The 26,661-nt window shown below is 49.4% G+C and overlaps 7 protein-coding genes across 7 annotated transcripts; 2 read left to right on the plus strand and 5 right to left on the minus strand.

The window, feature by feature from the left end:
- Positions 1-983: 983 nt before the first annotated feature.
- N7473_000620 (putative DNA 3'-phosphatase Tpp1) lies at positions 984-3,006 on the minus strand. The gene is made up of 9 exons (XM_057146560.1): positions 2,817-3,006; positions 2,591-2,754; positions 2,390-2,502; positions 2,027-2,332; positions 1,841-1,974; positions 1,640-1,776; positions 1,532-1,592; positions 1,318-1,463; positions 984-1,247 (listed from the first exon to the last, which is right to left on the minus strand). The coding sequence occupies exons 1-9, from the start codon at positions 2,902-2,904 to the stop codon at positions 1,083-1,085; spliced, it is 1,314 nt and encodes a 437-aa protein (XP_057014446.1). The 5' UTR covers positions 2,905-3,006; the 3' UTR covers positions 984-1,082.
- A 284-nt stretch (positions 3,007-3,290) lies between these two features.
- Positions 3,291-4,192, minus strand: N7473_000621 (mediator of RNA polymerase II transcription subunit 18; the record flags this gene model as incomplete). Its single annotated transcript, XM_057146561.1, has 2 exons — positions 3,291-3,612; positions 3,666-4,192. The coding sequence occupies 2 exons, from the start codon at positions 4,190-4,192 to the stop codon at positions 3,291-3,293; spliced, it is 849 nt and encodes a 282-aa protein (XP_057014447.1).
- A 1,475-nt stretch (positions 4,193-5,667) lies between these two features.
- N7473_000622 (alpha-ketoglutarate dehydrogenase subunit KGD4) lies at positions 5,668-6,111 on the plus strand (the record flags this gene model as incomplete). The annotated part of the gene is made up of 2 exons (XM_057146562.1): positions 5,668-5,743; positions 5,828-6,111. The coding sequence occupies 2 exons, from the start codon at positions 5,668-5,670 to the stop codon at positions 6,109-6,111; spliced, it is 360 nt and encodes a 119-aa protein (XP_057014448.1).
- A 758-nt stretch (positions 6,112-6,869) lies between these two features.
- Positions 6,870-9,165, plus strand: N7473_000623 (RUS1 family protein; the record flags this gene model as incomplete). Its single annotated transcript, XM_057146563.1, has 7 exons — positions 6,870-7,010; positions 7,321-7,430; positions 7,496-7,508; positions 7,613-7,676; positions 7,749-8,089; positions 8,182-8,226; positions 8,302-9,165. 7 exons carry the CDS (start codon positions 6,870-6,872, stop codon positions 9,163-9,165), a joined length of 1,578 nt encoding a protein of 525 aa, XP_057014449.1.
- A 944-nt stretch (positions 9,166-10,109) lies between these two features.
- On the minus strand, positions 10,110-11,177 carry N7473_000624 (regulator of G-protein signaling domain-containing protein; the record flags this gene model as incomplete). Its single annotated transcript, XM_057146564.1, has 1 exon — positions 10,110-11,177. One exon carries the CDS (start codon positions 11,175-11,177, stop codon positions 10,110-10,112), a length of 1,068 nt encoding a protein of 355 aa, XP_057014450.1.
- A 7,131-nt stretch (positions 11,178-18,308) lies between these two features.
- Positions 18,309-19,151, minus strand: N7473_000625 (putative arsenate reductase (Arc2)). The gene is made up of 3 exons (XM_057146565.1): positions 18,895-19,151; positions 18,681-18,795; positions 18,309-18,622 (listed from the first exon to the last, which is right to left on the minus strand). The coding sequence occupies exons 1-3, from the start codon at positions 19,057-19,059 to the stop codon at positions 18,441-18,443; spliced, it is 462 nt and encodes a 153-aa protein (XP_057014451.1). The 5' UTR covers positions 19,060-19,151; the 3' UTR covers positions 18,309-18,440.
- A 5,738-nt stretch (positions 19,152-24,889) lies between these two features.
- Positions 24,890-26,469, minus strand: N7473_000626 (casein kinase I; the record flags this gene model as incomplete). Its single annotated transcript, XM_057146566.1, has 5 exons — positions 24,890-25,470; positions 25,530-25,935; positions 25,996-26,144; positions 26,210-26,279; positions 26,341-26,469. The coding sequence occupies 5 exons, from the start codon at positions 26,467-26,469 to the stop codon at positions 24,890-24,892; spliced, it is 1,335 nt and encodes a 444-aa protein (XP_057014452.1).
- Positions 26,470-26,661: the final 192 nt, after the last annotated feature.

Raw genomic sequence — 26,661 nt, forward strand, 5'->3', positions numbered from 1 at the left:
GCGTTCTGTGGACTCCAGACTGCAATATCTTGACTCCTATCAATGTTCTATTTCTCTTGGCTCAGCTCCCACCTTACGCCAATCTTTGGGGCTTAATCATGCCCATGCATCTATTCAAATATGCAAAATCACCAAGGACACGGGTAGGCCAAAAGTTGATAGTTTGTCTGGTAACAAAGGGGATAAATATTCAAGTAAGCATTGGCGAGCTTTCTGCCCACCTATCCTAATGTATTTCCCCATAGCATTGACAACTTCACAACAGACCGTGCCTAACTCAGTAAAGCTATGGCACACATGCAAGCATTTCAGCAATATCCGCTTCTATGTGGTCTTAGACTCAGCCCAAGGCTATGATGAGAGCTTGCTTCCAAGTGTCGTGAAAGTGGTGAAAGTGGTGAAAGTACCTGACTCGTTCCAACCATCTCATGCTAAATACCGACGATGATACTACATGTTCTTCTTACATTGGCTTGCGCACCTTTCGTTCAGTTAGCACACTCTTGTATCTTTACGTGGGCGTTGATTCAGCCTGCGCTCTACTTTGTGGTGGTCAAGAAGATATGACTCTCTTTTTGTCGTCAGAAAACGAATTACCGTGCATAATTGATAAGACCCAGTCCTCTCTGTCGAGCGGTTTTAACAGCTACTCCCCTCAGCCACGCAACCTCAGTAGCTTCTGTTGTCCACCCCTCTGATCTTAGATAAAATGATTTGGCAGGTCCGATTACCCCATATCTACTTCTGGGAATTCTCATAGAGTATGTTGTCGTTTGTATCTATCTCGCTACTAGGTTCGTCATTCCCGTTCAGCGAGGTAAGAAAAGTGAGAGGGTACATGGACTTGGTGGATACTCATCGATGGAAGAGCTGTAGAACACTATGGAACATGGATGCAATCTGTTGAACCTGATGTAATTGAGATGTTCATTTCCCAAGGACAATGTTACAAGGCTAATGTTTCCGCCAATTTGAGAGCGGAGATGAAAAATAGACAGTAATGGAATCCACTCCAGGAACCGGACCTTATTTCAAGATCGGCCCTTGGAATATCATCCATAGATTTGCGGGTCTTTGACAAGTCAAATCCAATACTGGCGCCAGAGTTCCTTTTCTTCATCTGTGCCTTTGAATTCAAATTCAACGGGTGTGATATCCTCGAAGCCCTCGTCAAGAGTAGGCGCCTGGTATCTGCGACCATAGTCTGCAAAGGCGATGCCAGGAAGAGACTTTCTCGCCTCAGGGTTCTGCAGGACTCACAGTATCAGTAATGCATTCACGACCTCGGTAGAAGTGGAATCAAGTGCCAGCACGTACCAGCTCTTTGTTCGAAGCTCGAACAGCATTGTTGTGCCTGCACAGTTCTGGTTGTGATAAGAAATGGATGCATCGGATAGGTACATTGAGCTCTTTCGCAAGTTCTGTCCAGTAGGCTCTGGTCTCGAGATTTGCATTGGTATTGTCTAGAGAGCTGTCAATAATCAACGAACCTTGATAGCTGGTGTCATTTTCAAGCGGCTCCGTGACTTACCAACAACGACAGATTTCTTAGCTTCAAGGAATTCGCGAGCTACTTTCAGACATTTTGGGCGCTGATCGAGTCAGTACCTCGAACTCAACATCGTGTAGATATACATACTGTTCCCAAAATGTCTTGATTGACACGTTCATAGCCCAAAGGCTCCAGGTTTTTCCAGAAATATGTGGACTTTCCAGAGCCTGGGCTGCCGCAAAAGATGACAAGCTCAAGGGGGTGTTTGCGGGCAAATGATTCAGCTATGAAAGGACACCAGTTGGTCAGCTTTGGATGCAAATGGGGTTCTCATGGGCCGTGTATTACATTCACGGGGCGAACCTGGTGCTGACTTGATATATGACTCCGGATCAAAGATCTCAGGAACTTCCATTGGGGGATGGGCAAGGAAGAACTCCTCTGGCGTCTTAAAGACCATGCCAGCGTTTGTCCCGAATCCACTGGATCCATAGTTAGAAGGCAACGCTATATTCAAGTAGATGAGCAGCTCACCGATCAACATTCGAGTGATCTCCGGGCCGCCCCGCCGCATCACCGATAAAGAAAGACCCCTTGAGATCTATCCCTGATACATCAAGGTCATAGTCGTCTTGGAATTCGCGCCACATGCCCAGGCGGGGCTTCCTGTACTCTGGGTCTGTAGTAGCCGCATAAACGCTGATAGGAATGTCCAATTGAGTCATGACCGCGGTCATCTTTTCTTTGAAATTGGACAGACTTTTGGATTCGCTGTTGCCATGTTTGATATCCTTTTGGACCTTGATCATCTTCTGGTTGGAGAAGATGACAACTTGGTAGCTGGAGAAGCATCAGTTAGCGCAATGACATATGATTGTCTAGAGTATACAGACATACCCTTCCGAGTTGAGCTCCTTAAGCTTCCCTGGGACCGCAGGGTCCCACCATTGCCAGTCCTTTGGTGACTTGGGGAAGGTATTCCCCGATATAGTCTTGATCAATGTTGAATCCTATCACCAACCAATTAACACAACTCCACAGCATGCCAGTATTTCATCCAGATCTCAAAGAGGGCCCATCAGTATGAGAATCACCCACCAAATCAAAAGAAGCTATCCTCCGCGCCTGCTCCGAGACCGTCTGCGGAGCACTCTTCTCAGGCACATATTTCCCTACAATCAAGCTCGTGCCTAAAATGCGCCAAGTGATGGGCTCGGGCTTCTTCTGCGACGCCGGCGTGAAGAAATTCGCGACCGACTTCTCTGTAGAGCAGGAGTTAGATCTTTCCAAGCTCCTTGATAGACCAATCGTGCCAAGGACTCACTGGTAACAGTTGCGACCTTCCGCCGAAGTGGAGGTGGGGAAATTGCCCGAGTGGGGGAAGCAGCGCGCTTGACTCCCCCTTCGGACATTCTGAGGACTCGGGTGAGGGAAATCGTTTTGAAAGTGGTTTAATGTAGGATGCGGAGGTGGTGTTGGGCTTCTGGAGGGCTGTGGTGGATTGTGGTGGTGATTTGAGGTGACTGACGACCATTCCTCCGGCTGACGCGCCGAAAGACGCGGGAGCTCCACGACACGAAGTCACATGGTCGACCGCCTATTTAAATAGGCATATGAACATTTACATCTAAGATACAAGATTATAGATTAAGGCGATACAGTGGGTGTTCATTTTCATATTCATCATTAAAATTGAATTCCTTTCCTTGTTTCAATTCGTTTTGAAATTGCTGGAGCTACCTCTCCGGGTATATGACATCAAGGTGCCGTTCTTCAAGATCACCATGATAAGAAGCATCTACTTTGCTCGTGTATCCAGCGACAGCCGATCTGCCGGTTCCAAACGGACTGCTGACTTGAGCTGTTCCCGCAGCCCAAGCAAATGCTGGGAGGCCGTCTTCATGGTCTCCTGATTGCTGCCGTCTTGGACGGTGATAGATGCTTGTAGGACATAGCTGCCAGTCTTCTCCAATGGAGCCATTTTCTTCAAGGCAGGAAGATTCCGCCTGGGCTCCCGGGGCTCTTTTTCACCGGTGGGATAGTGCAACACGCGGTGCAAAAAGATGACAATATCATTATGGATAAAGACATCCCCCTCGACCAAATACTCGGTCACAAAGCTGGGACGATCAGATTAGCTGGGCGATCATAAGATCAGGGTTACGCCACTCACCCATAGCCCCACGCATTCATGGATGGCTCGATGTCTCCGCGCGGCAGAGCAGCGCTGGCCATGACCCGAGTGGTAATGGCCGACCGGGTGGCTGCTTCAGGAATATCCCGGAATTCGAGTTTCCATGCCTGTTGGTCGTAATCATAGACATGAGCATTGTCAGGCTGGGTCAGGACGGACGGTTTGGACTCGTCCATCCCCGCCATCTTAGTATCGGCGTCCGGCGCTGACGCGGACTTAGATGCAGGTGCAAAATCTTTCTCCGAGACGGGACCGACAACCTGCGTATAGAACATGCCACCATTGAGCATCTTGTTCACGCGTTGCAGGTCGCCCGCGCTGGCCTGCTGCAGATCTTGGCTGCCGCCCACACGGCCGGTGATGAGGCCAGGCTTGCGAAAGGCCTTGAAAATCAGCCGACGCTCAAGAGCATGGCGAGGCTGCATGGCCGTCAGCCCGGCCAGCTGCTGGAGGAGCCCATGATGCTGATGGACGGGGACCGAGGCGAACAGGAGGAGCTCGTGCATCTTTTTTTGGACCAAGGCCAGTAACCCGTACCAGGCACAAGCTCAAGCACAAGCAGCACTAGCGAGCACAACTGGAGAGTTTGATGCGGGTAAATCCGGGACGCGTTAGTCAGGGTCCAAGCTTCCCAGGTGGCGCGATCCACGCTTATCAAGAGCGATCAAGTAATTATGTGTGTCGGCTATTGGGTAATGGATAACAATTGGGACCACTTGGTATGTTGTACCTTAGGTTGTCATCGACTTGTGCCTGGCTTTCTCATGCCGCGAATTTGCACATTCACCAGTGTTTCAACCGAGGGATCGTCCGAGGACCTGCAGGGAGTGCCCAAAAACCTTAGGTTCTCTTCGTGCAGAACGGTAATTTTTTGAGGTGGAGTGATTATGCTTCCCCAGGTCTCCGAGTTTGTCCAAGGGAGGAGGGAATGTGCGTTTGTCAGCCCCTCCACTGAGGTCGACTGTTCCACAGTTGGAAGGTAGTTGCGGGGCCAAAATGGGAATTTGGGGGAGATCCGATCAACGTTGCACAACCCTATGAGGAGTAGGAATGGGATTGGAGCCTGGGGAAGATAATAATTGGTGCACGAGCCAGCCAAAACTGGCAAACGAAGATCATCCACCAAAAAATTGGGGAAGCTTCACCGGGGATGCAAATGGGGAAAAAACCGGAGATATCGGGGGAGGGAAGTAAGGCTTGAGATCAATCAGAAATGATCGGAGCACGGAGGTAAGAGTGGCATGCTTCACGGAAGTGCGGGGGAAGGATGAGGAGAAGAGGAGAAGAGAGGAGAGACTAAGAGAGGAAAGTGTGTCCTCCACGGCGCCGTGTTCCAATGAGAAATGAAGAAGGGCCTCGATGATACTAAAACACCATCAGGAGACAAAAGACAAAAGTCGTGTTAGTCCCGACAGCCTCAAAAGCATAGGCCGTTCCGAAGATGGTGTGACAATAATCCAATGTAAATCACACAATGTTCAATATTAACTAGCTGATGACATATGACATATGGCAATGCTCCAAAATACACGGTATAAACGAACAACTCCACACGAGTTCAACCCGTTGAGCCCGTGGAAAAGGGTAAAAAAAGGCGTAAAAAACCCGGCGGCTCGTCGGCGCCGACCAGTCGGCTCGTCCCAATTCGGAAACGCTTAAGCCGCTCGCTACATCGTCCTTCTTATCTTCTTCGCGTTCTGCTCTTCCCTTCTCTCTTCCCCTCTACCCCTCGAACCGACTCGTATACATTCCATCACTATCAATCCTGACCTCTTACGTCTATCAACACTATCCAACTCGGTTTCATCACCCAATTCCTCACCTTACTTCTCTCTCTCCAGTCCGCGCTCTTTCCGCTACTGGGTTGGTTCGGATACTACCGGACCCGTTGGATTTCCCACACCACAGTCTTCCCCCGTGAATTCGACTTTTGAAACTACCAACAACCCTCCCTTCTCAATCAAACCCACCTCACATCAAAATGCGTGCCTCCGTCGCTCTCTACAACGCTGCCCGGACTCCCCTGATCCGCTTCGTCGGCAAGCGGTCCGTCCCCAGTACGTAATTCTGCCCTCCCGGAGGAGCTCCGCCCCCAATGCCAGATCAACGAACCGCCCATGCTAACAACTTCACCTTTATAGAGTCCATTGACCACACTCCTCGCGTGCACCCTGCATCCCCCGTCAGCGCTCTTCCCGACTCTTTCGCGGCCTACCGCGCAAAGGCCCAGCAGCACGGCCCCCTCGGTCGCGCTCAGTTCAGCGGCCGCGTCGGAGCCCAGCCCGGCTCTGCCCTGGGCCCTGTTGCCCCCAAGGCCGGCGAGTTCTTCGACCGCACTGAGCTGCCCGCTCGTTTCGGTCGTCTGCCCTGGACACAGGCTGAGATCGATGCCGTTGAGACTGGTGGTGCCAGCATGTACGCCTAAAGTGTTTGCCGGCAGAGATTTACGTCTCGGTCTTGTTTCTTTCTTTCCTCTCCTTGAGTCTACATATACCATGAGCGATGGGGTACGATGCTTCTCTTGATAGAAGTTGCACGGTGGATGGGTCTATGATACAGTGCTGGTGTCGCTTGACACCTATCCTTCGATGTTGATGACGGGCGACCGGAGTCGGGCGATGATACCAATTCGAGCTGCAGTTGCATTGCAGCAATCACTCGGTTCGGGAGAACCGAGTTATACCCCCATATTGCCTAACCGATGGTCGTCCTCCGCAGAAACCGCCCCATCGTTACTTGTGACACGGGGCCGTTACTCGCCGGCCTTTTTTCATGTCCATTGAATTCCCCCTGGTCTTTCTTCCCGAATCTGGCGCTGGTGGCTGTCTTTTGGGTGTTCTATTCCTTCTTCCAAGCGCAACATACAGCTTCTCAAAAGCGGTGCGGTTTTTTATTCTTCCATAGATGTGGACATCGGGTTCATTGAATGGACTCGGTTGGAGACCATTCTCCTTTTCTTGGACTTTACTGTGACAATTCAGCTCTGAGAGCAAATTGTTCGAACAATGAAAAGATTCTTCTCCAAAGAGCGATATAACTTGTAAACACTCAGTAGTATTCTAATACTCTTCATAGCTGTACCTCCGTTAGGGTACGTGGTTTCCCCGCACGTGCCTCTCCAACTCCCCAGCGTCGACATGCCAACCGCGGTAACCACCTTGACGTCCACAACACCACGCTAATATGGGTTCAAACGCCAATTCAGAAGCCCGACTGACAATTCAGGAAACGGACGAGGCGGATAACCCCACTGTCACCTACATCTTTTCCGGGCAGGACACGCAAAAGTCGGCTTCCTCGGGTGGTGGCAGAGTTGATATTCTAGTAAGCAACGTTTCATATTCTGTTCGGTGTGCATTCCCGAGGCCAACTGTCGGATGTACAAGCCGACTTGATGTGCTTTTTGAAGATCTGGTCAATACAGCCTGTATACCAAAAGAGCTGAGCATTTTTGAATGGTACGGGAAGTTCGGGTCCTGCCACATGGCTTCATGGACTTGGTCCCTGTCGGGTTCCTCGCCCGAGGCCAAATGCATATGGGAACTGTATACATCCTACGTGTTCAATTCTTAATTCTAGGCACTTTCTGTCAGTTTGAGCTTTGCCTTACATACTGACTCCAATACTCAAACAGAGCACAACCTCGGATCCGTCCTTATGGTCCACAAAGCCGCTCATCGCCTATCTCAGCGATGTGTTTCTTCCCTCGGGGTATCCTCAGAGCGTGAGCGATGACTATCTACCGTGAGTACATCGAGACATGTCTCTCCTACAATAATAAACTGGTCATTTTTTAACAAGTACTCTAGCTACCAAATATTTGTGAGTCAATTGGCCAGACCTCGTCGCCAATACACAACCCATCGTCGTAGAACCCCTGGCTCTATATTCAACTAGCCTAACGAATACCGCTAAATCACAAACAGGACTCCCTCCAAGCATTCTGCAGCTCCATAGCAGGCCTTCTCTCCTCCCGCGCAGTCTTACAAGGTACAGTACACCTCCTCCAACCCACAACTCTTTAACCCTAACCCCTAACACAACCCACTAAACCACCCCCAGGAGTCGGCGTCGGCAACGCAGACGCATCCCCAACATCCGCCCTTCTCCTCCACATCCTCCAAGACACATCAGGACGTATAGCAACGATCCTCTTCGCTCACCGCGTCGGCACAGCCCTCGAGCCAGAATGCAAGACCTACCGACTAGCCGCAGACGTCTTCAATGACTTTGCCATGATCCTGGATTGTCTGTCGCCTATGGTACCGGCGGGTTTTATGCGAGTATCGATTCTTAGTGCGGCGGGCGTCCTGCGTGCTTTGTGTGGTGTTGCAGGAGGAAGTTCGAAGGCGAGTTTGAGTGCGCATTTTGCTAAGTGGGGGAATTTGGCGGAGCTTAATGCTGTATGTTTTGCAAATATTTCCTGCAGGGTTTGGTTTAGGGATTGGGTTTGTGGAGGTGATGGATGAAGAACAGGTTCCTAACCTTGTTATAGAAAGACTCTTCGCAAGAGACTGTTATCTCGTTAGTAGGGATGCTGGTAAGAGACTGCGTTGCTTATATCCAACGTCTTGTGTTACTCCTACGAGATGGACCGACTAACCGTTATATACAGGTTGGTTCAGTGGTCGTCTCACACGTCACACGGTTCACAACAACCTGGATAGCACTCCTCACTTTACTAGCCCTCCATCTGAGTCTCAACTACGCCGCCGTCCGCTCCGTGCAAATGACCAGTCTAAACCGTCAACGAGCCAACATCGTCCTCTCAGCGCTCTTCGAGTCAGACACTGACATAGATCTCACAGACAAGTCAATCAAATCCAAAACAGAACCCAGCTCTGACATGAATACATCCAAGTATCCTCAAGCCTGGAAAGTCCTCACTCCCGCACAAGTCGCCTCCCAAGAACGCATTTTCCATCGTGGCGGCGCACTGCAGTGGACGTCTCTTTCCAGGAACACGAAGACGTACCTAGGTAGTGCCGAGATTGGTATTTCACTTGATATATTCTTCAAACATGCCCGACGCTACACTCATTCTACTTCCTCTACCATCGGGGGTGGGAGTACATCCATCCAAATAGCCCTCCCAATCCAACAACTAACAACCCTCTTCGCAAACGAATCATACATACTCTTCCTCTTCCCTTCTTTGGGGGCCTCAAGTCCGAAATGGCACGCATCCATCCTCTTGAAGAGAGGGTGTACCGTGACCGCCCAACTGAAGGGCTGGGCACATGCGCTTCTTGCGGCCCGGGTTTTATGCGAATCTTCTATTTTGTTGTCGTCGTCCTCGAAAGACACCCATTCGCCTCAAACGAGCCAGGATGTCTTCGATGTTGTGGCGAGTGTATTGGATGTTTTGAATCGTGGGGAGAGGTTTGGAGGGTATGTGGCTGCTTTGAAGAGAGCTGGGTGGGATGTTGATGTGGGAGCATTGGAGACTAGGGGTGGGAGGAGGGTTAGTTTTGAGTAGATTGGGTAGCTGGATTACTGCTGGATTTTGACAGTGGGTGGTGCTGGTGCAATCAAGGCAATGAATGTTTCATCAGCACCGTTCCTTTTGCCAAGGATGACAAGCCATGGCTTCCAGCAAAGCAGGACATTGACCACGCGAGCATTGCATCTGCCAAGCTTATACCCATGCCAAACTCCTTTCTCTACGACTCAAGTCTACACTTTACGATATGAAAACATATAAATCGGGGTATCAAGTCTATTGATCGAAAAAAGAACCATCCTATCGTAGCAAGCTATCGACACAGATCCACCGTACAAATGCCTGAGTGAAGAGCGTGACCCAAAAAAGGTAGCACCAGATGATGCCCAGAAAAATGTAAAAAAACGCCCAAGCCAGCCCAGACTTGCCGAAGAGGCTTCATCCAGTCTTCTATATGTAATGGTGAAACAAAAATGGAAACAGAAAGTATGTGGTGTCTTTCCCTGGTCCTGAACGACGCCCACATCTGCCCGTCGTACTCGTAAGAAATAAGAGGACGTGCGAGTCGCAGATAGAGCAAGATCAGGATTGAGGGTGTGAAGACATGCAATGCTCGCTGGGAGACACTGATAATGCAGGGCAAAAGGAACAAGAGAATAAAAAATACAACGCCGGGTTCGTATGCTTTCGATGCATCGTGCTCTCATACACCGCCAATGAACGCTAACAGAATAGATTCGGATCGGGGTCGGGTCGTGTGAGATGCGTTTCGGGAGAGATGATGTGAAAGATGGGAGAGGGGGGGGGGGATGTATCATGTGGTTTTGAGGATCGGATCATGCGAGGTTGAGGATCGATGAGAGAAGAGGTTGATAAGTGACAGAGTATGTAGGTCGTTGAGAATGTAAAAATCGGTCGTGTCGTGATAGGTGATCATGGTCGGCAAGAGGAAATATAGATGAAGGGAGAAATGCAAGCTTTTAATCGTCCAGGCCCAGAATCTTCGGATCCCGCGAGGTTCCACCACTGCCAGCGCCAGAGCGTTTCTTGAAGCCCAGCTTCATGCCCATCTTCTTCCAAGGGTTGTCGGTTCGCAGCTTGGGGCTGTGGATGGGGAGATGCGGCTCGCTGGCTGGGGGCGTGGTTGGTGGAGTCATGGGCTCCTCGGCGGTCGGGCTCGATTGTGGACTCGAGTCGTCCGTGAGTGTGAACGAGCCCGATTCCCCAGATGTGCTAAGCAGGGCGCCTGACGCACGCTTACCAAGGGCGTGCATGGCACCGAGCGAGACGGTGGAGCGACCGGCAGCCGCGGGCAGGTCCTTGGTAGACGATTGCGGAGACGTACGCTTAGTTCGGGAACGGACGCACTTTACAGGATTCTCATCGTACGATGGACTGGACAAGTCCATGGTATCCTCTGGACCAAAAGCGGAATCGAGTTGGGCCAGCATGGACGGCGAGGTGGTGTGGCTGTTCAGAAAGGGCAGGAAGATAGACTCCTCCATCAAGTCATGAATACGTTTCACAGCCGAGTTGAGCGTGTCCGGGGTTGGTGGGGTGGTCACATCACGATAACGGAGGAGACCGTCTCGAACCTCGCTGGACAGATTAACTTCACGTGGCGCACCAGGCAGGATGTAAGCCGTCATCAACCGCTGCCAAAGCATCTGCAAGTGTTGTGCCTCCCGCGTCTCAGGGTCCGTCAACGCGTCTGGACCCAGTCGAGCAGACAGGGCTTCATATGTATCTCGATAACGGCTGGCCTCCATCGTAAATTCGAGCGTCTCGAGGCAGTGGTTCTGCGAGAGATAGGCCATAAAGGCGGATAACGTATACGGCGGGGCGGCGGCATTGGCCAGGACCTCGTTCAAGGTTGGTCGCATAGGACAAAAGGCTCCCGCCGAGACGGCCAGGCTGACCGGTCGGGAGCCGGATGATTCCATATCCTCGTCGGAGTCGCTGTCCGACGAGGTGGGGGACAGTTCGGGGGTGGTGGATGGGGAGAAGTTCCAGAAAAAGGCGGGCGCCAGAGACTTCTTTTTGAGCATCGCGCTGAGCGTGCGGCGGGGACCGTGGAACTTGGATCGTTTTCTCACCAGTCCGCCCCTAGGTGCTGGACGAGGCTCCAGCTTGGACCGGAGAGAAAAGAGAGAGGGTTATTGGTGAGGGAGGCGGAGGATGTAAGAGGATCTCATGGGAGAGAGTAGAATGAGGAAAAAGAGTAGTTTGGAATAGAGAGAGATAATGGTATAAGAGAGGGGGGAGAGAGTGCGTGTGAAAGTTGAAGAGTAAGAAAGGAAGGAAGTGGAGTGAAGATCACAGAGGGAGGGAATGATGGAATCGATATAGTCAGGACGTCGTCAGGTAGAGAGAGGGAGGGTACCCCCAAGGCCAAGGCGACAGAGAGACCAAACGAGAGGAAAAGGGAAAAAAGGGCGTGTGGCTCCACTTTGGCGGGAGTTCTGGAATCATTCGTCGATCGACTATCGTGTTAATTCCATTTATTCTTTGGAGTGGGGAATAATCGAATAAATGGAATTAATTAGGAAAAAGATTGGAATATTGGAACCGTGGCAGTAGTGTAATTTAAGGGGTATCAGGTGTAATTAGTGGTATTAATGTGTATTGTCTCTGTGTATGACTAACGCAATTGGGTAGACTCCCAATTATGTAAGAAATGCCCATTGACGGCCCAAGTGGATCAGCAGAGAAAAGATCGAAGAATGTGTGGTGGCAACACTGCACAATCAGACTTTCTTTGCTGCTTCGAGAAGGTGATGTTCAAACTGACCACCTACCTAAATTGCAATGCTACCCTCTGAATTAATTTTATAGCCTACCAAAAATGTCTCTCCTTTCTACTGTAAAATGTACTCTTTACAACTCCTGCTAAACCACCGTGGTTACGACAAGCGCCGGGCGCAAGGGATAGTAATCCCTGGGGCCTGCAGGGGGGTCTACAATGGACCAACGAGGTCACCACATAGTCATACATACTTCAAGTGACTACTCCGTACTGTGCTCCATAACAATCATGACCAGTATGACCACGAAGCCTCCAAGCCCCCATTCAACTACAGTAGGCTTATTTCTCTTTTCTTTTTTTCCAGAATCCACACCGTCCATTCTGGAAGAACCAGTGCGTGTGCCCAATCCTTCCGCGTGGCGATTTTCCCTCGTGGCCTGCCTTCCACCATCCCCCTTCTCGACGGCCTGCACATCCACTAGTCATACGCCTCGCAAAGCTGGCCTGTTCCTAAAAATCATATCATAGGATAAGAGATGCTGTTCCCTGACGCCCATGAGAGGCTAACAGGAAGGAGGCTAACCTGATAAAACAGAACGAGGATAAGCAGCAAAGTGATCCAATCCCCAGTCTGAACTGACCCACGGGCGTCCAAGATAACGACGCTAATCACGCCAGTATCCGGTCTCGGAATGTCAATCTTTCCTAAAGACCCACGGTTCAACATGGTCTATGGTCCAGCCAGCGTGTCCCCTGTGCCCCGCATAGTTTTAGTGACACGCACATCCCCTTGCGTATCGCTGGAGATACAAGGGGGGTCACGTCATTTTCTCAGACACTGCCACTAGTGGAGTCAACTGTATTGTAATACCCGTGTAATAGGTTGTGCCTACAGAGTTCTATCCAACTCGTCACACAAAAATCCGCAACTAGCCCTATCCCAGCCCAGTGCCACACCAGTTGGGTCTAGCGCGGCCCTTCAAGGTGGGAAGAGGATGTGAATCGCCCTGCCGATCTCCCTTGGTATGCCTGGAATGTGTGGTCGAAGCTTTTGATAGACAACACCTCCGGACCAGAATTTGACATTGATCATGAAATCTTATTGCAATTGTGTTACCTCTAAGCCAATATCATCAGATCATCAAAGTATTTGCTCGCCATGATCTGCACACAAGGGAGATCTCGGAATGTGCATTGGCATACACCCGAGATATTGTTCTAAAATGCCTGACGGTGGTGGTGGCAAGATCGGGCGTTTACGATAACAGCGGTTTTTTCCTATCCTTCCACGGGGCCCGGGTTGAGGTTCAGGGCGCCATCCACGGCGCCTTTTCTCCTTCTTTGATATGAACCAGTTCGGCCATCACCGAGCATCCAGAAACAAACCGAGGCGCCCAGGAGTAAAAAATTGTAATCACCTTTTTCCCGATTCAGCAGAGAACCGAAAAAGCAACGATTCAACAAAGTCTAATTAACACGATGGCTGGAATCTAAGGCCACTAATGAACATGGGTTCTTGCGGCTAAAAGCACAATCAAGACTGGTTATATTAGTCTATGAACACACCTGCCCTTTAGTCGTTTTGATTTATCGGGCACAGATTTCACTCTTGTTTAGGCTGGTCCAATGCTACACTGGCCGGTCGCGGAATAACCGCCCTCGACCTTCTAGAATTCTAGAATCCCCGCCGAATCCTCTTGGCGCTCGTACTCATGATCGCCACACCCGAACAGAAATTTTCTTTTCTTTTCTTTCAATAATTTTGCATTCTTTTTTCTCCTTGCTCTCCACACCTACCTACTTTAGTAACTATGTACATTAATCATTAGATATTCCTAACGTGGGGGCTGCAAGACTTTTGTAGCTTGGGCCTCTTCATTCTCTTTGACAGGCTTGGCTTGGCCATTGTAGACGATCAATTACGTTAATACAAACACACCTATCAACCTTGAACCTATATCTCATTACTATCAATAGATCAACTCCTGTGAAACCTTCAGACGTAGCTATGTAGCATGCAACCACCGTGCCTGACGCCTGCTTAAAGTTTTCGCGCCTGCAGGGATCGAATTTTCAAGTTCGCCACCAGACGCCCCTGTCCTCCGGAGATCTTTGCGACTCCACTTAGCCTTCAATATCAGGATTCAACTCCTCATATGTAGCAGAGTCGCATGAGACAAGCATAGACCATCACCGTTACTGGCCAATGGTCCTATTTATCCCGAATCAGAATTTTCAACGCCTTCTCTCCTACAGCACGCACTACTGTACTGTTACTACTGTATACTACTCTCCTCTTTTCTACTCCACTCCGAGTCTAGAGAAATTTAGGCTTGTGCTTCTCCGTCCTCATCTCCGTTTCCCGTCCGGAGAACACTCCCCGGTGGCCCACACGGTGACTATGCCTTACGGGAATCGGTGAATCATTTCGTGGGACCGATGCAAACCGAGAGCCAAGAGTGGCCGAGCGGTCGGCCCCGGAAGGCTCCAGATCCTCAGGGACTACCGTAATGAGGACCGTACGGGATGACGGGGTCCACACTCGGTCGGAAACCTGATGATAAGCTCCTCCGAGAGCGGAGTCTAAGATTTAACTCTCGAAAGACTGATAGAGTGATAAGATAGATTTGGACACCGGGCTGGATAGTCACGACTAGGTAGGTCTGGCGACATAGTCGATGATTTATTCGTGACACTGGAGTGATAACTAATGGGTTTCTGCAACCGATCACTGTGGCACCGAGGAAAGGTTGTTCAGAGCACAGCAGCATTATCGCTGCAGAATTGTCTTCCCTGTACACGCATAGAAACATGCCAGAAGTGCATTTAAGACTGACATGGATCTTATGAACTACGCAGTGTTACCCTCGTACAACTCATCCGTGCTCCGTCTATCAATGCTTGTCATTAGGATCTGCGGTTGACTGACCGGGGTTTGCTGGGGTTAAGGTTTAAGGAGCTGGAACTGCACCTTGCAACTTGCTTTGAATAAAGTACGAGAACGGAGACCCGGGTTGCTGGAGCTGTTTCGCAAACCTCTCACGTGCAGAAGTGTATCTTGAGAGTTGTGTACGATTGGGATTGGGTCTAGTCATGGTAGCGTGTTGGTCCTGCATGCTGCGAGCTTTGTGCCACTGCATGCTTCGAGGGTGTCTACGGAAGAGTCGGCTCGTCGAAGGTTTGAATAGTGCAGTTGTGTTTATACCGGTCGTTAGAAGATAGAATATTGAGGGATATTTTGATTGTTTGGAGTTCTCTTGTTGGTGACAGTAAAGTGTGTGTAGCGTGTACCACCTGTATACATACGATGCATAACTGCTCGATACACTCCAAACTATACAGTACTGGACATAATTAACACTCTAACATCTGCATGCCGACAATTCGAGCGGTAGTCAACAGTTCTAGTAAACAATTTCAACGGCCACGGTGAATTGATAGATTCTCACATTCTCTACGAACACCTCAAGCTCAAGTCTTGGCTGCGTGTCAGCACCAGCTATCTACAGCATCTCGCAGGCTACAGCTTCCATGCACATCCCGCAGGCAGCAAAGCCCTATCTACAGTTCCCCCTACGTGGTCCGTATAGGCCAACACCTCCGAACTTCCATGTAGCTTCGACCACCCTTATGTCTGGGCATGCAGCCCCACTGCACCTCCTCGTCCGCCGAGAGGTGGCCCCGACATAAATTACCGGGGTTGTAAAGGAAGAGGAGGAGGAAAAGGAATTCGACCCTCCAACCAGTGATCACTGGCAACCAGAATTACCAAACCAAACCAGTCCAACCCCCAACTCCCAAGTCTTCCAACCCCATCTCGCATGCAGCCAAGACTGCCTCGTCCACGATAGTCTGACTAGCGCACCCAGCCCAACCCCAGTCAGGCAAGACTCGCGCACAGAACGCACCAAATCAATCGACTAACTGACAAATACGCGACCGTACGAGAGAAAAAAGACGGGGGAAGGAACACTTCGCGAGTCGTAACGGAGTTCTAGGGGGCTAGTTCGCTCCACAATTTCCCCGACCAAGGCCCATCGGACCATCGGTAGCAAGGGTTCCCCACACACGCACGGGATCATCGCGCTTTACTTGCCTGCTCACATTACCTGGGGGGCCTGGGGGACTTGCGCTGGGGGTAGAGAGAAGGTCGGCTCGGCTGTTTAGCGGGCGTTCGGTTTTCTGGTTTGGGGGAGTGCAATCTCGTTGATGGCGCTCGTTAGTTGGCTGGGGAGAGGTGTGCGAGTTGTCGAGACTCGAGCCCTGTGCGCAGGATCGGTACTGCGTCTTTAAAGGGTCTCGTGTGTCTTGTCCACTCCGGTCAAATTGTTTTGGTGAGCAGGAAAAATTACCCATTGGCATGTTCCTGACTCTTGATGGTGACGCGATCATTCATGGGTCGCTGGCGCAGACAATTGCAAAGGAGAAGACTGGAGTAGCTGTGAGAGGTAATTACCTCGTGGAAAAGTTTTAATCGCCTACCAGATACACAACAATTGACTGTAGTTAGTTACTACAGATAGTACTACTCGGGCGATAACTAGCATCCTTCCGAACGTTGTACGACTCAAAAGCACAAGTGTATGCGTCGACCACGGGACGTGCAGGGAATCTGCATCTCCATGATTGAATTCGTGGGTTAGACGGTTTAGAAGACAATTGGAGGTTACACAAATCGCTCAAAAGACGCGCGATAGTACAGTAGCAGCGATTAATCGCTCAACGGACAACATGCATAGATATTATTACGAACCAGCTCGCTTCCATCCCCGACATCATCAGCAGCATACATGTCCGAAGCCATACTGAAAGATAACTTAACTGATGTACCAACACGTAATCATGGACACAAGAGAAGGATCAATTGCAATTTCCACTTCCAACTTTCATACTTCCATTCTTCCATAACCTTTCCATCCCGTCCAGAAGTATGGTCCGTCCAGAACTCAGATATCCACAGTAATCCCAGAAGATCCGTCACACAAATCAACTTTCAGCAAAACAAGCAGAAGAGCGATTAACAAAACCACCTAAGCATCAATCATCGCCTGATCGCCACGGTCCAGAACTCTCCCGCGTTAATTCATCTTCGATCGACTCCACCAGATCCAAAATATCTCGCACGATGCTACTACAGACGTACGTACTACTGTTCTGTTACTACTACTCCTGTACCACTTCCTTCATCTTTTTCACCAGCCGATCAAAAACGGAGCACACGGCAGAAGCCGTAAATGACCTCATGCGCCCCACAAATATTAGCCCAAAATCTTGTTTCCGACGCGGCCGAGCAGCGCTAGAAGATTCGAACGCCGTTTCACGATGCTCTGGCTAGGCCGACACGGGCTGGGGGGTGGGCGAGAACGGGATCGTTGGAGATTAACATTGTTTCCCGTGTACTCCGTAGAGTATGGTGGATTCTTAGAATTACACTTAGCCAAGTTAACAGACGAGCTCGCTGCACGCTGTGGGCTTTTACAGACGCTGTGGTGGAGTAAATAGCGGGATGTGCGACGGGCGTGGCTCAGGGCCGGGCGCTACTTGAAACAAGAACAGCACTAAATCATGTCAATGTGCGTGAGATTGAGGGAGGCTATATTCGTCTCTTCGATAATATGATGCGTATGGCTGGGTAATTTACCTCGTATACATCTAGGATTAGAGCTAATCATGTAAAATATCATAGTTAAACTCGATGCTAAAGTAGACAATGGAGACATATGGATGAGATCAATCAACGAAGCTCGCTAACTTGCCCCTCCCACCCTTTCCATCTACCACTCATAGGCATCTGCGCGAGACAGTGTTGCTTTCAACGCAGCGCTAACTACTTAGCCAAAAGTGTATGGGCGCGATGACCCGACGGACATGCCATTCGGATCTGGTGTGTCTACAGGTGCCGCTGGGGGATCTGCATTACCACGACCCTGGTTCTGCACTTGCCTAGCATTCCGTCATTGTGCCCATTTTTCAGATCCTGGGATTGCGTGCACTCAATCGGGATGGGGTGCTGCATTGCTTTGTTTGGCCTGTTACGCTGACAGGGATCTTTCTGTTTAGTCTTCGTTATTGTACAGGGGTGCGCAAGCTGTTGGGCATTCCAGACGCAGCTACATACATACAACACAGGGATGTCCATGTATTCATTCCGCCTGGCGATGCAATAATCCATAGCAATACAAGACTCTTGTCAACCCGAAACATGCAACAAGCCCAGCACGTTTATCAATCGGGCGCCAAGCAGTCCAGAATACACCCATTTACACCAGCGCCATCTTCAAGTCTGGACCACACCATCCTAGCCCTACTGTTGGAAGTTGTGGCCATTAGAGGCGTGATGTCGTCAGCGGGGCCCGATCTACGATTCACACAGTCTACTCTATTCCAAAATTGACCACTGTACACACTACTATATCCCCATACGGTTGATCTTGTCTTGTCTCAATAGATATTCTTGCAAGTACAACCTCGTTGTACAGATAGTAAAGACCTTGAGGATCAACGTATAGTCATTATCATCTAGCATGCCCCTGTATACATGACACTGCCAATTCATACTGCAGCTTTACTTCTTAGTCCAGACGCTTGCATCATATACGTCCATCAACTCGGTATACTCAGGACCAGCTGCAGCCCAGCCTTTAATTCCGCCTTCCAGAATCAAGCTCTGCATAGTCGTGTCTTGTTCTTGGGCCAAGTAGTCTGCAAACCAACTCGCCGTACGAGGGCCGCGTCCGTTGCATGAGCCTACCCGGCGATAAGTATGGACTGGATTATCAATCAAAACATAAGATCCTGAACTTACCACAGTACCAGATAACATGCTTCACGCCACTACTGGATAGAAGCGCATACACTGCCGGTAACGTCGGATACAGACTGTGTGCTGGCAAATTGATTGAACCACGGATGGTACCACCCTATCCGATCATGTTAGTCTCAATTTGGCAAGTTTCACCCTTCCAACTCCAAGATCGTCCACTAGGTCAGGTCAACGTAAGGAGATACACTTTGCATACCTCGAAATCAGTGCGCCGCACGTCAACAAGCACAAAGTCCTTTCCGGCCTTCTTCCCGTCCCGGAACCACTCCAGCAATTCATGGCGAGGTAACGAAGCTACAACGGACTTTGGATTTGGGTACGCTGCGTGCCAAGGGACCTCTTTGGGAGTGTTTTCTGCCATTTTCGGATTTTAAGAAGGCAATTTGCCAAAGCAAGCGTTGTGAAAGGTCAGAGATACTGTTTATTATTGTCTCTCTGGCTTAATTTCCAGGGTCACTCTGAGAGGTGCTCGTATCGCAGGCAGGCAGTTTAGCCTGCGCATTCTGCGAATGTGATTGGCTTGATTGGAAGCACTAGCGCAACAGTTGGTCACATGGACGATATTAGTGTCATCTCCACGCGATTTGATTGGTTGATTATTTGGGTGTCCATGGAAGGTTTGTTCTTAGGAACATCCTTTTCCGTTCTTTCGAATGGCAGGAGGGATCGACTGCGGGGTGAGCGATCAGTTGTGCTTTTGCTTTGGTATTCAAGGTTTGGGTAAACACTCGCGTGTTCATAGAGGTCTCTAGTCGATAAAGTGCTGGAGGTTATTGGATGATACCATAAATCAGAACTATAACGAGTCTGACAGCCAAGAATAAAATGGCTAATACGTGTGTAGCTGACCAATGGGGGAAATCTTGCAAGTTTGTATCTACCTATGCACATATTGGAGATTGCATGCTCGGAATGACCCCGGTTGTAAATACGATGTTCAAAGTGCTCTCTACTTGAAAAGGAAGGTCCAGGACTAGACTCGCTTGCAAAGAAAAAGCAACGAAGGATTCCTCATAGACGGAAACTAAATGCGGATAGTGATGCAATGGGCCATATGATCGATCACTCTGGTATCTCCTACGTACTCCAAAGCTCCCTTTGCCGATTAGCCATGAACAAGGTTTGACTGAAAAGTGCGGCATCAGGATAGAGACTGATCTTGATCAGTACAGAGAATCAACGAAAGAGAGTTTGTCAGCATTTGAAAAATGACGTGTAGGACTCATAACCCATCTCATGATACTTACTCAGCCTCTCTCGATAGATGAAGTTCGAGGCCTCGCCCACGTAAGCCACATCTGTCTCTTCAAAGTCAATACCGCCAACATCTAGCAACCATATGATCACCAAAGGATAATTCTCTTGTAGAACCAAGGCTCGGTCTCGGATATAAGCAGAAGCTACTCAGCCAGTGCCTGTCAAACCCACGCGCGGCCATCGGATCCGGAGATCCGGCCGAAGGGTATACGGCTTTTTAGTTTGTGGCGTACTGGCTGTGCTTGGCTGAATGCACAATGCGGGGTCTGGATCTGTATAGTTAGGTACCTTCTCCTTCTAGATGACTAAATCATAGATCAGCATCAGGCGGGATGAAGCCCGTCGGAAGAGACTGAGTTTACCGTCGGGTATTTCGACTGTATTCATGCAGACTTAGAAGGCATTGTAATGGAGATCATAGGATTGATTAACTCGCTTAGGTTATTCCAATAAAATGGCTGTTATTTGTATATCGTCACGCCATTGTGGCGTGGCGTCCAGCGTAGGTGCCAGCTAACTCAAGTTGAGTCTGTGCAGGTCTACAAGAGAACTCCATATTATAGAAGACTCGTCAGACTATAACCACAATGAGCTTTAGCCTTAGTGGTGGTATCTTGAGTTGAAAACCAGAGATTCATTCTTCTCAGGCATACGCGTCTCTTCTACAACATATCGAAGCTTGTAGATTGACACAAATATCAGTCACATTTCTGTCATTTCTTCATAGGCAAAGGTGGTCTCAATGGTATTCCGAATGGTTTCTAAACCATATCAGATGGACTGTTCACGTTCAATAAATGGTTATCATCGGTTTTGGTCCGGCAATAGATTTGGCACACATTATCATATCATTTTCCAGCCGCCATCAGAATCGATAATCTCCTGTCTTGGTAATTGATCCGAGAAACAACACGCTCATCAACAATCAACAAGCAAAACATTCCCCTCCCTACGCAGGTAAAACCACTTGCTTTAGTTTCAACAAATGACCTTCTAGTACTTGTTCAATCTATAGATATGCCTCAAAACACCCCCCCTCGGGATTACTTCGGGTGATATCATCCCACACTTCCCGCGCTTGCATTAGGTTGAAACTCATCTCGGGATATCAAATTTGACTATACCCCGCTCGCACCTCCATCCTACTCACAGTCTCACACTGAAGTCTCCCAGTGGACTCCTCTGCAGACTAGTTCAACCTGTAAGTTATGATGATCATATCCGGTGACCCTCTACTGCTGCAATTCCTGTCAAGGGCTATTCTCTAAATGGACATCATATGATTTTTTGCCCGTCGGGACTTGTCCTATTGAGCTTGGCGAATGCACTAGTCTTTCTGCAGCTTATGCCGAGAGGCAAGCCCCTAACAATGCCTAAGGCTGCTATGATTAGAGAGAGACCGTGTAATTAAATCATAGTTTTATCACTACTGGGATTTACTAAGAACCTAATCTAGACTAGAAGTACAAGGTTTCTACAGAAGCGTTGACATATTCAAGCGTAAAAAAAGGCGAACAAGCCCGTGAAGCTAGGATGATACCTTTTTTACTAGTCCAGTTCTACTCCTAAGGTACTCCCAATAGTTCTACATTGCTGCATTCATGACCACCTTTTCAGTCCAACCCAAGCCAAACACAATCAATCAATCAATCAACACTCTATTAACCTGTTGCAACCTAACTAGTGGCGTAATGGCTATGCACACGGTTATGAAACCAAACAAGAGAATGCCCCATCCTTCCAAGCAAAGTACAAAAACAAAACACCATCTAGCCAAGTCCATCAAAAATCCACATATACAAGCCAAGCCTACGCCCTACGCAGAAACATACACAAACACCCCTCGCCCCTCCTCACAACACAGCCACTCCACTCCGGCAATTATCCACCAGCCCACACCCACCACACCATGCACACAACGCAAAACGGAAAAGTCTCTGCCTAGCCACGCCTCACGGTACACCTCATCATCCCCGATCCCTGGAGAAATGCAGTAGCCTCACAGCCCTGTTCTCACCCCCAGCAACGCCAAGAGTACAGTAGTACCCAATTGCGGGGATCGAGGGCTGTGAGTGGTCTACAAGGGAAGGAACCCTGTCAGTGCCATGCAGCGCTGCCTCGGGAGAACTTGGCGAGTAGATAGAGCCGAGACCCGAGGTGCAGAAGAGGTTTGGGGGAGACCGAAATAAGTGGGAGTTGGATTGTTACTTAGTTGGTGTGAGGAGGGGAGGGTATGCGTGTATTGCCAGGTTGTGGTGATATCAACCAATGGATTCATGGATGATCTCAAGGATACTTGTATACATGTTATTTTATTCCAGGTGCTACTGCATACTAAATTCAATTTACCTTTTACCTCTGCAATACAATACCATCCTAAATTGACTAGAAGAATCATGAAATCAAGAGGCAAGCCAGTGAGCGTGTCTATCTGGATATTGACGGGCGGGTGGCGTGTTTTAGCTCTATATCTGCTCAAATGATGTGGTGTGGTGTGATGAATTGAACGAGATCATTGGTAGACATGTCTTACATGGTTGATTCAGTGTTTATCCCAGATTTGGCAAGGTACTGCAGAGTAATGTTGATCTGTGATGCTGTTGCTGTGTGATGACGGAGGATGTTGCCACCCCCTTATACCTGGACGGGAAGTGCATGTCATATTCTCAAACGAGAGTTAATAAGTATATACTGAAAATGAGTAGAATGAGTATGAATGAGATCATTGTATGACTTTGAGGTGTTGTGTGATTCGAATGATGGGAGAGGGAATGGGAAGAAGTGGCAGGTAGCTGTTTCGTCTCGAAGAAGGGGAACGAGAAATTGTCGTGTTATGCCTACACCAATGTTCGCGAGGATAAAACAATTTGTCCGATTGATACTATACCTAGGCGTGAGATTGAATGAGAAATGGCGATAGCATGACGACCACAACAAGTCTATTGCTTGCACTATCTTGAACCTGGGGACTGCGACATCTATAATCCAGACAGGAAGGAACTCCGGCGAGTGATCTCTATTTTTTCTATATCCTACTGAGTAGCTGCCGTTTAAAACCACAAAAACCCTAAATAAGCAAACTCCCTTCCGATTCGAACCCCCGACTTCTCCTTCCCATACAAACCCTCCACGATGGACAATCTCCATCCTACGATGCCTGCCGAATAGCCTCATTTTCACATCCAATAAACGTAACCCGTATATCGCCCCCAACAACCTTTGAAGAGCCTCCAAAATAGACTTCAATGGACTCTCCTAAGTCTCTAGTTTATATTGATATAGGAAATGTATCTTAAAAGGAACAAAAAGTTAGGGGTAGCTCTACCTCAAGCCAGCAAAAAAGAAATGTCCCCACTCCACTGTCCAGGATAGTCCACACAAGCTTCATCCTGATTCCCTTTCAGCCAATTACCATTTATAACAGTAATCTCAGTACCCTTAGGGCCATCAAGACCGCTAGACTACCGGCGAGGACGGTTACCGATTTGAGTTGGAAGACAATAATAACCTATCCTTTTTACCAAATTTGGCCTCTTATTACTATACGAAGAACGCTGTCAGATCAAGCCGCAAATGTATTAGCTGTTAAACACAGCGAACCAAGTATATACCGCTACACCACACATGTAAAGACCACAGAGCCGAACATGACAAAGGAAGCAGATGGAACGAAAGAGGAAAGACAAAAAGGGAAAACCAATGCTATCTTATGCCAAGAAGAATAGGTACCAGTAAACACAAAGAACTCGCTTCTGAAACGGAGCAAGAGCAGAACAACAGGAAACGATTATAGACAGCCAATAGATTCGACAAGGGGATGAACAACAAACAAGATACTCAGGACAAGACGATGAACAGAGGAAGGGATCCAAGGGCCAGCGGAATATATGCAACAATGCGGTCCCTACCAGAGAGAGCGGGATGAATCGCATGGCCGGTGCAGTTGATCAAAAATGCATTGAATCCCGGGCAGATGAAGATGGTGGCGTATGGAGAGATCATCATGAGAAACTGCCCACCCAGCACGAGGAAAACCCGAACAGAAGCAAAGAGCCAAGACATTAAAGTCCCATCAAGGAAATGAGATGGGGAAAACAAACAGACAGCGGGTGCTCATGAATAATGGCGAGTTCTCAAGTCCTGGATGAATGGCCTGTCGTTCTTCAAAAGAGTGCCATCCGTTGTATTTCCAGCCTGGGAAGAGTGGCAAGTCCTATTCCCTAAATCCTCTGCAACAATGTGCATTCCAAACTGCACGCCATCAATGTAAATCCCCGAGGAGACAATAAATGGCGCAGATGACTTGAGAGAATTGATCAGGGTTGACTCGGAAAGAAAAGCCAACTCCTAGATCAATCCCCATGGGTCGTGAAGTAATTTTGGTTATTAGACGGCGCGCAAACGCCGGATATAATGACGAGTGAGGAAATATAGGAAAACACAAGACAAAAAAAGGATCTCTGGGGTTCGCCGTTCCGAGCCGTAGCACCATGAAAAGAGTGATGAGACGTAACATCAATGAGAAATGACAAACCTCGTTTCTACCCACGGTCGAGAAAAACTGTAGGTCGAAGTGTCGAATGGGAAGAGAATGAAGGTGTGAAAGGGATGAGAGTAAGAGAGAAAAGGCCAAGCCGGTCCAAACTTGCCAGACTGGCCCGTGATAACGGACAAGTCTTGAACAAGTTCGAAACGCCCCTGACCTAGACGAAGCAAGCCACCGTGAAAATCCCCTGTCGACATATTTTCAATTCTTCGGCCATTATGTTGACGACATTGGTGGGTAGAAAGAGCAAAGAGGAGAAACAAGGCCGTGTTCAATCCAGAAGACGTGTCGCCGCATCAATTGGTCAAGTCAAGTTCAACCTGCAATCCCGAGCATGATGATGAGCAAGCCGCCACGAACGCTGGAAAGATGGTTCACGGGCTAAGGATCACCTACCGCAGCACAGAGCCTTCATCATCTTCTGGACGAAAGTGGGCTGCGGGTCGTTGTTCCCTTGCCCACCAGGTTGCTGGCTGCTCATCCCGGGGTTACCAGGGCTTCCCATGCGACCGGGAAGATGGGCGTTGGAGTTTTGGAACTGGGCCTGAGTGGACGCTGCTGGAGTTGTGGCTTCCAAGCCCCCGCTCTGGCGTTTGGGTGGCACGCCGCCGGCGCTTCCCCGCTCGCGCGTCTTTCCAGCTCCGGCTTTGTTGGCTGGGGATGGAGGCGGGGGCTGCGCGGCGTTTAAACGATCAGCGGTAACACCAGGCCGTTGGCTGTTGCGAAGCTGGTTGCCTTGCATGTCGCGTCCCGAGGAGCTGTGGTGCTGCTGGTGGAGGTGCGCCTGTGATGAGTAGGACTTGTAGTCCCAACCACGGCCGTTGTTCAGCTTCATCCAGTCGTACTCTCCATCTTCCACCTCTCCGGCGTTCTTGAGGGCCTGCGTCAAGATATCGCGCAGATAGTCGTAGTCAGGGGTATCCTCGAAGCCGAGGTTGCGAACGTAGCTCAAGTATTTGTTGAACTCCTCTGCAAGGCAAGTCAGCAATTGAGCCAGGTGACAAGAATCAAGAGTTTGAATGACGCACCGGGATATCCCTCGCAGAGATCTTTGATCGCAGTTGTCTGCTTCTTCTCGCCAATCTTCTCGTACTTTTGCTTGTTGGTAGCAGCCTTCAATCCCTGCCAGGGGAGACCACCTCTCAGGAAGTACATGAAAACGTGACCAAGGGCCTCCAGGTCATCACGTCGTGATTGCTCACGACCCAGATGTGTGTTGATACTCATGTACCGAGCAGTGCCCGACAAGGACTTGCGCTCGCGGTAAGGGATGTGCTGCTTGGTCTTGGGATCACGGTATTGCTTCGCCATACCGAAATCGACGACATGGATGACGTTGGCGGCCTTGGTTCCCGGGCGGCCGATGAGGAAGTTGTCTGGCTTGATATCACGGTAGATCAGGTTCTTCTCGTGGATGGTTTGCACACGCGACAGCTAGACAGGTTGAAAGGTTAGCATCGAGTCCTTTTTGTGTATAGATCAATTAGCACGAACCATCTGCTTGGCGACCATAACAACGGTCTTGGTCGAGAACCGGCGGTTGCAGTGATCGAAGAGATCCTCGAGACTAGGTCCGAGAAGGTCAATGACGAGGATGTTGTGCAGACCCTCCTGTCCAAAGTAGTAGACATTGGGGATACCGGCTGCGATCGTAAGTTAGCATGGAAGAAAGGGGGGCTAGTGACTCGCGCATCCTCGAAACACTTACGGCATCCGACCAAGATCTTGTACGTCCGGTACTCATCACGCAGCTGGGGAGCATCGCTCTTGCGAGGTTCCTGATTCGGTCAGTATCACGGTATTCCCTATCACACATTGGTAGAAACCGAGGTCACGCACGAATTTGATAGCCACCTGCTGGTTGTTCAGGAGGTTGGTGCCCTCGAAAATGACACCAAAAGAGCCCTCACCGATCTTCTTGCCCACACGGTAGTGGACACCCACTACATTCGAGGAGGAAGATGCCATGGCGAAGGATTGCGACGGTGCTGGTCTTAGGAACGAGACTATGGATCACGGGGTGACGGCTTCAGGGAGGCAGGCACGTGATTCAACACTGTCTGAACGAGGCGCAGTCAGCACGATGTTTATTCAGGAGCACACGACCGCTACTCCAGAAAGCCAACATACACCGCAGGGGATTCCTGATTGGCCGTGAAA

The sequence above is a fragment of the Penicillium subrubescens genome, assembly GCF_028828155.1.
Source record: "Penicillium subrubescens strain IBT 31985 chromosome Unknown utg000001l_segment0_segment0, whole genome shotgun sequence".
In the NCBI taxonomy this organism is placed as follows: Eukaryota; Fungi; Ascomycota; class Eurotiomycetes; order Eurotiales; family Aspergillaceae; genus Penicillium; species Penicillium subrubescens.

Excerpts from the sequence above, each read along its gene's own strand:
- N7473_000620 (XM_057146560.1), bottom strand. The coding sequence starts at position 2,904 with ATGTCCGAAGGGGGAGTCAAGCGCGCTGCTTCCCCCACTCGGGCAATT. Across the intron at positions 1,464-1,531 it reads TAAGAAATCTGTCGTTGTTG|ACAATACCAATGCAAATCTC; the intron begins GTAAGTCACGGA and ends ACAGCTCTCTAG. Across the intron at positions 1,248-1,317 it reads GAGCTTCGAACAAAGAGCTG|AACCCTGAGGCGAGAAAGTC; the intron begins GTACGTGCTGGC and ends TGAGTCCTGCAG.
- N7473_000625 (XM_057146565.1), bottom strand. The coding sequence starts at position 19,059 with ATGGCAGAAAACACTCCCAAAGAGGTCCCTTGGCACGCAGCGTACCCA. Across the intron at positions 18,796-18,894 it reads TGCGGCGCACTGATTTCGAG|GGTGGTACCATCCGTGGTTC; the intron begins GTATGCAAAGTG and ends ATGATCGGATAG. Across the intron at positions 18,623-18,680 it reads GCATGTTATCTGGTACTGTG|GCTCATGCAACGGACGCGGC; the intron begins GTAAGTTCAGGA and ends ATCGCCGGGTAG.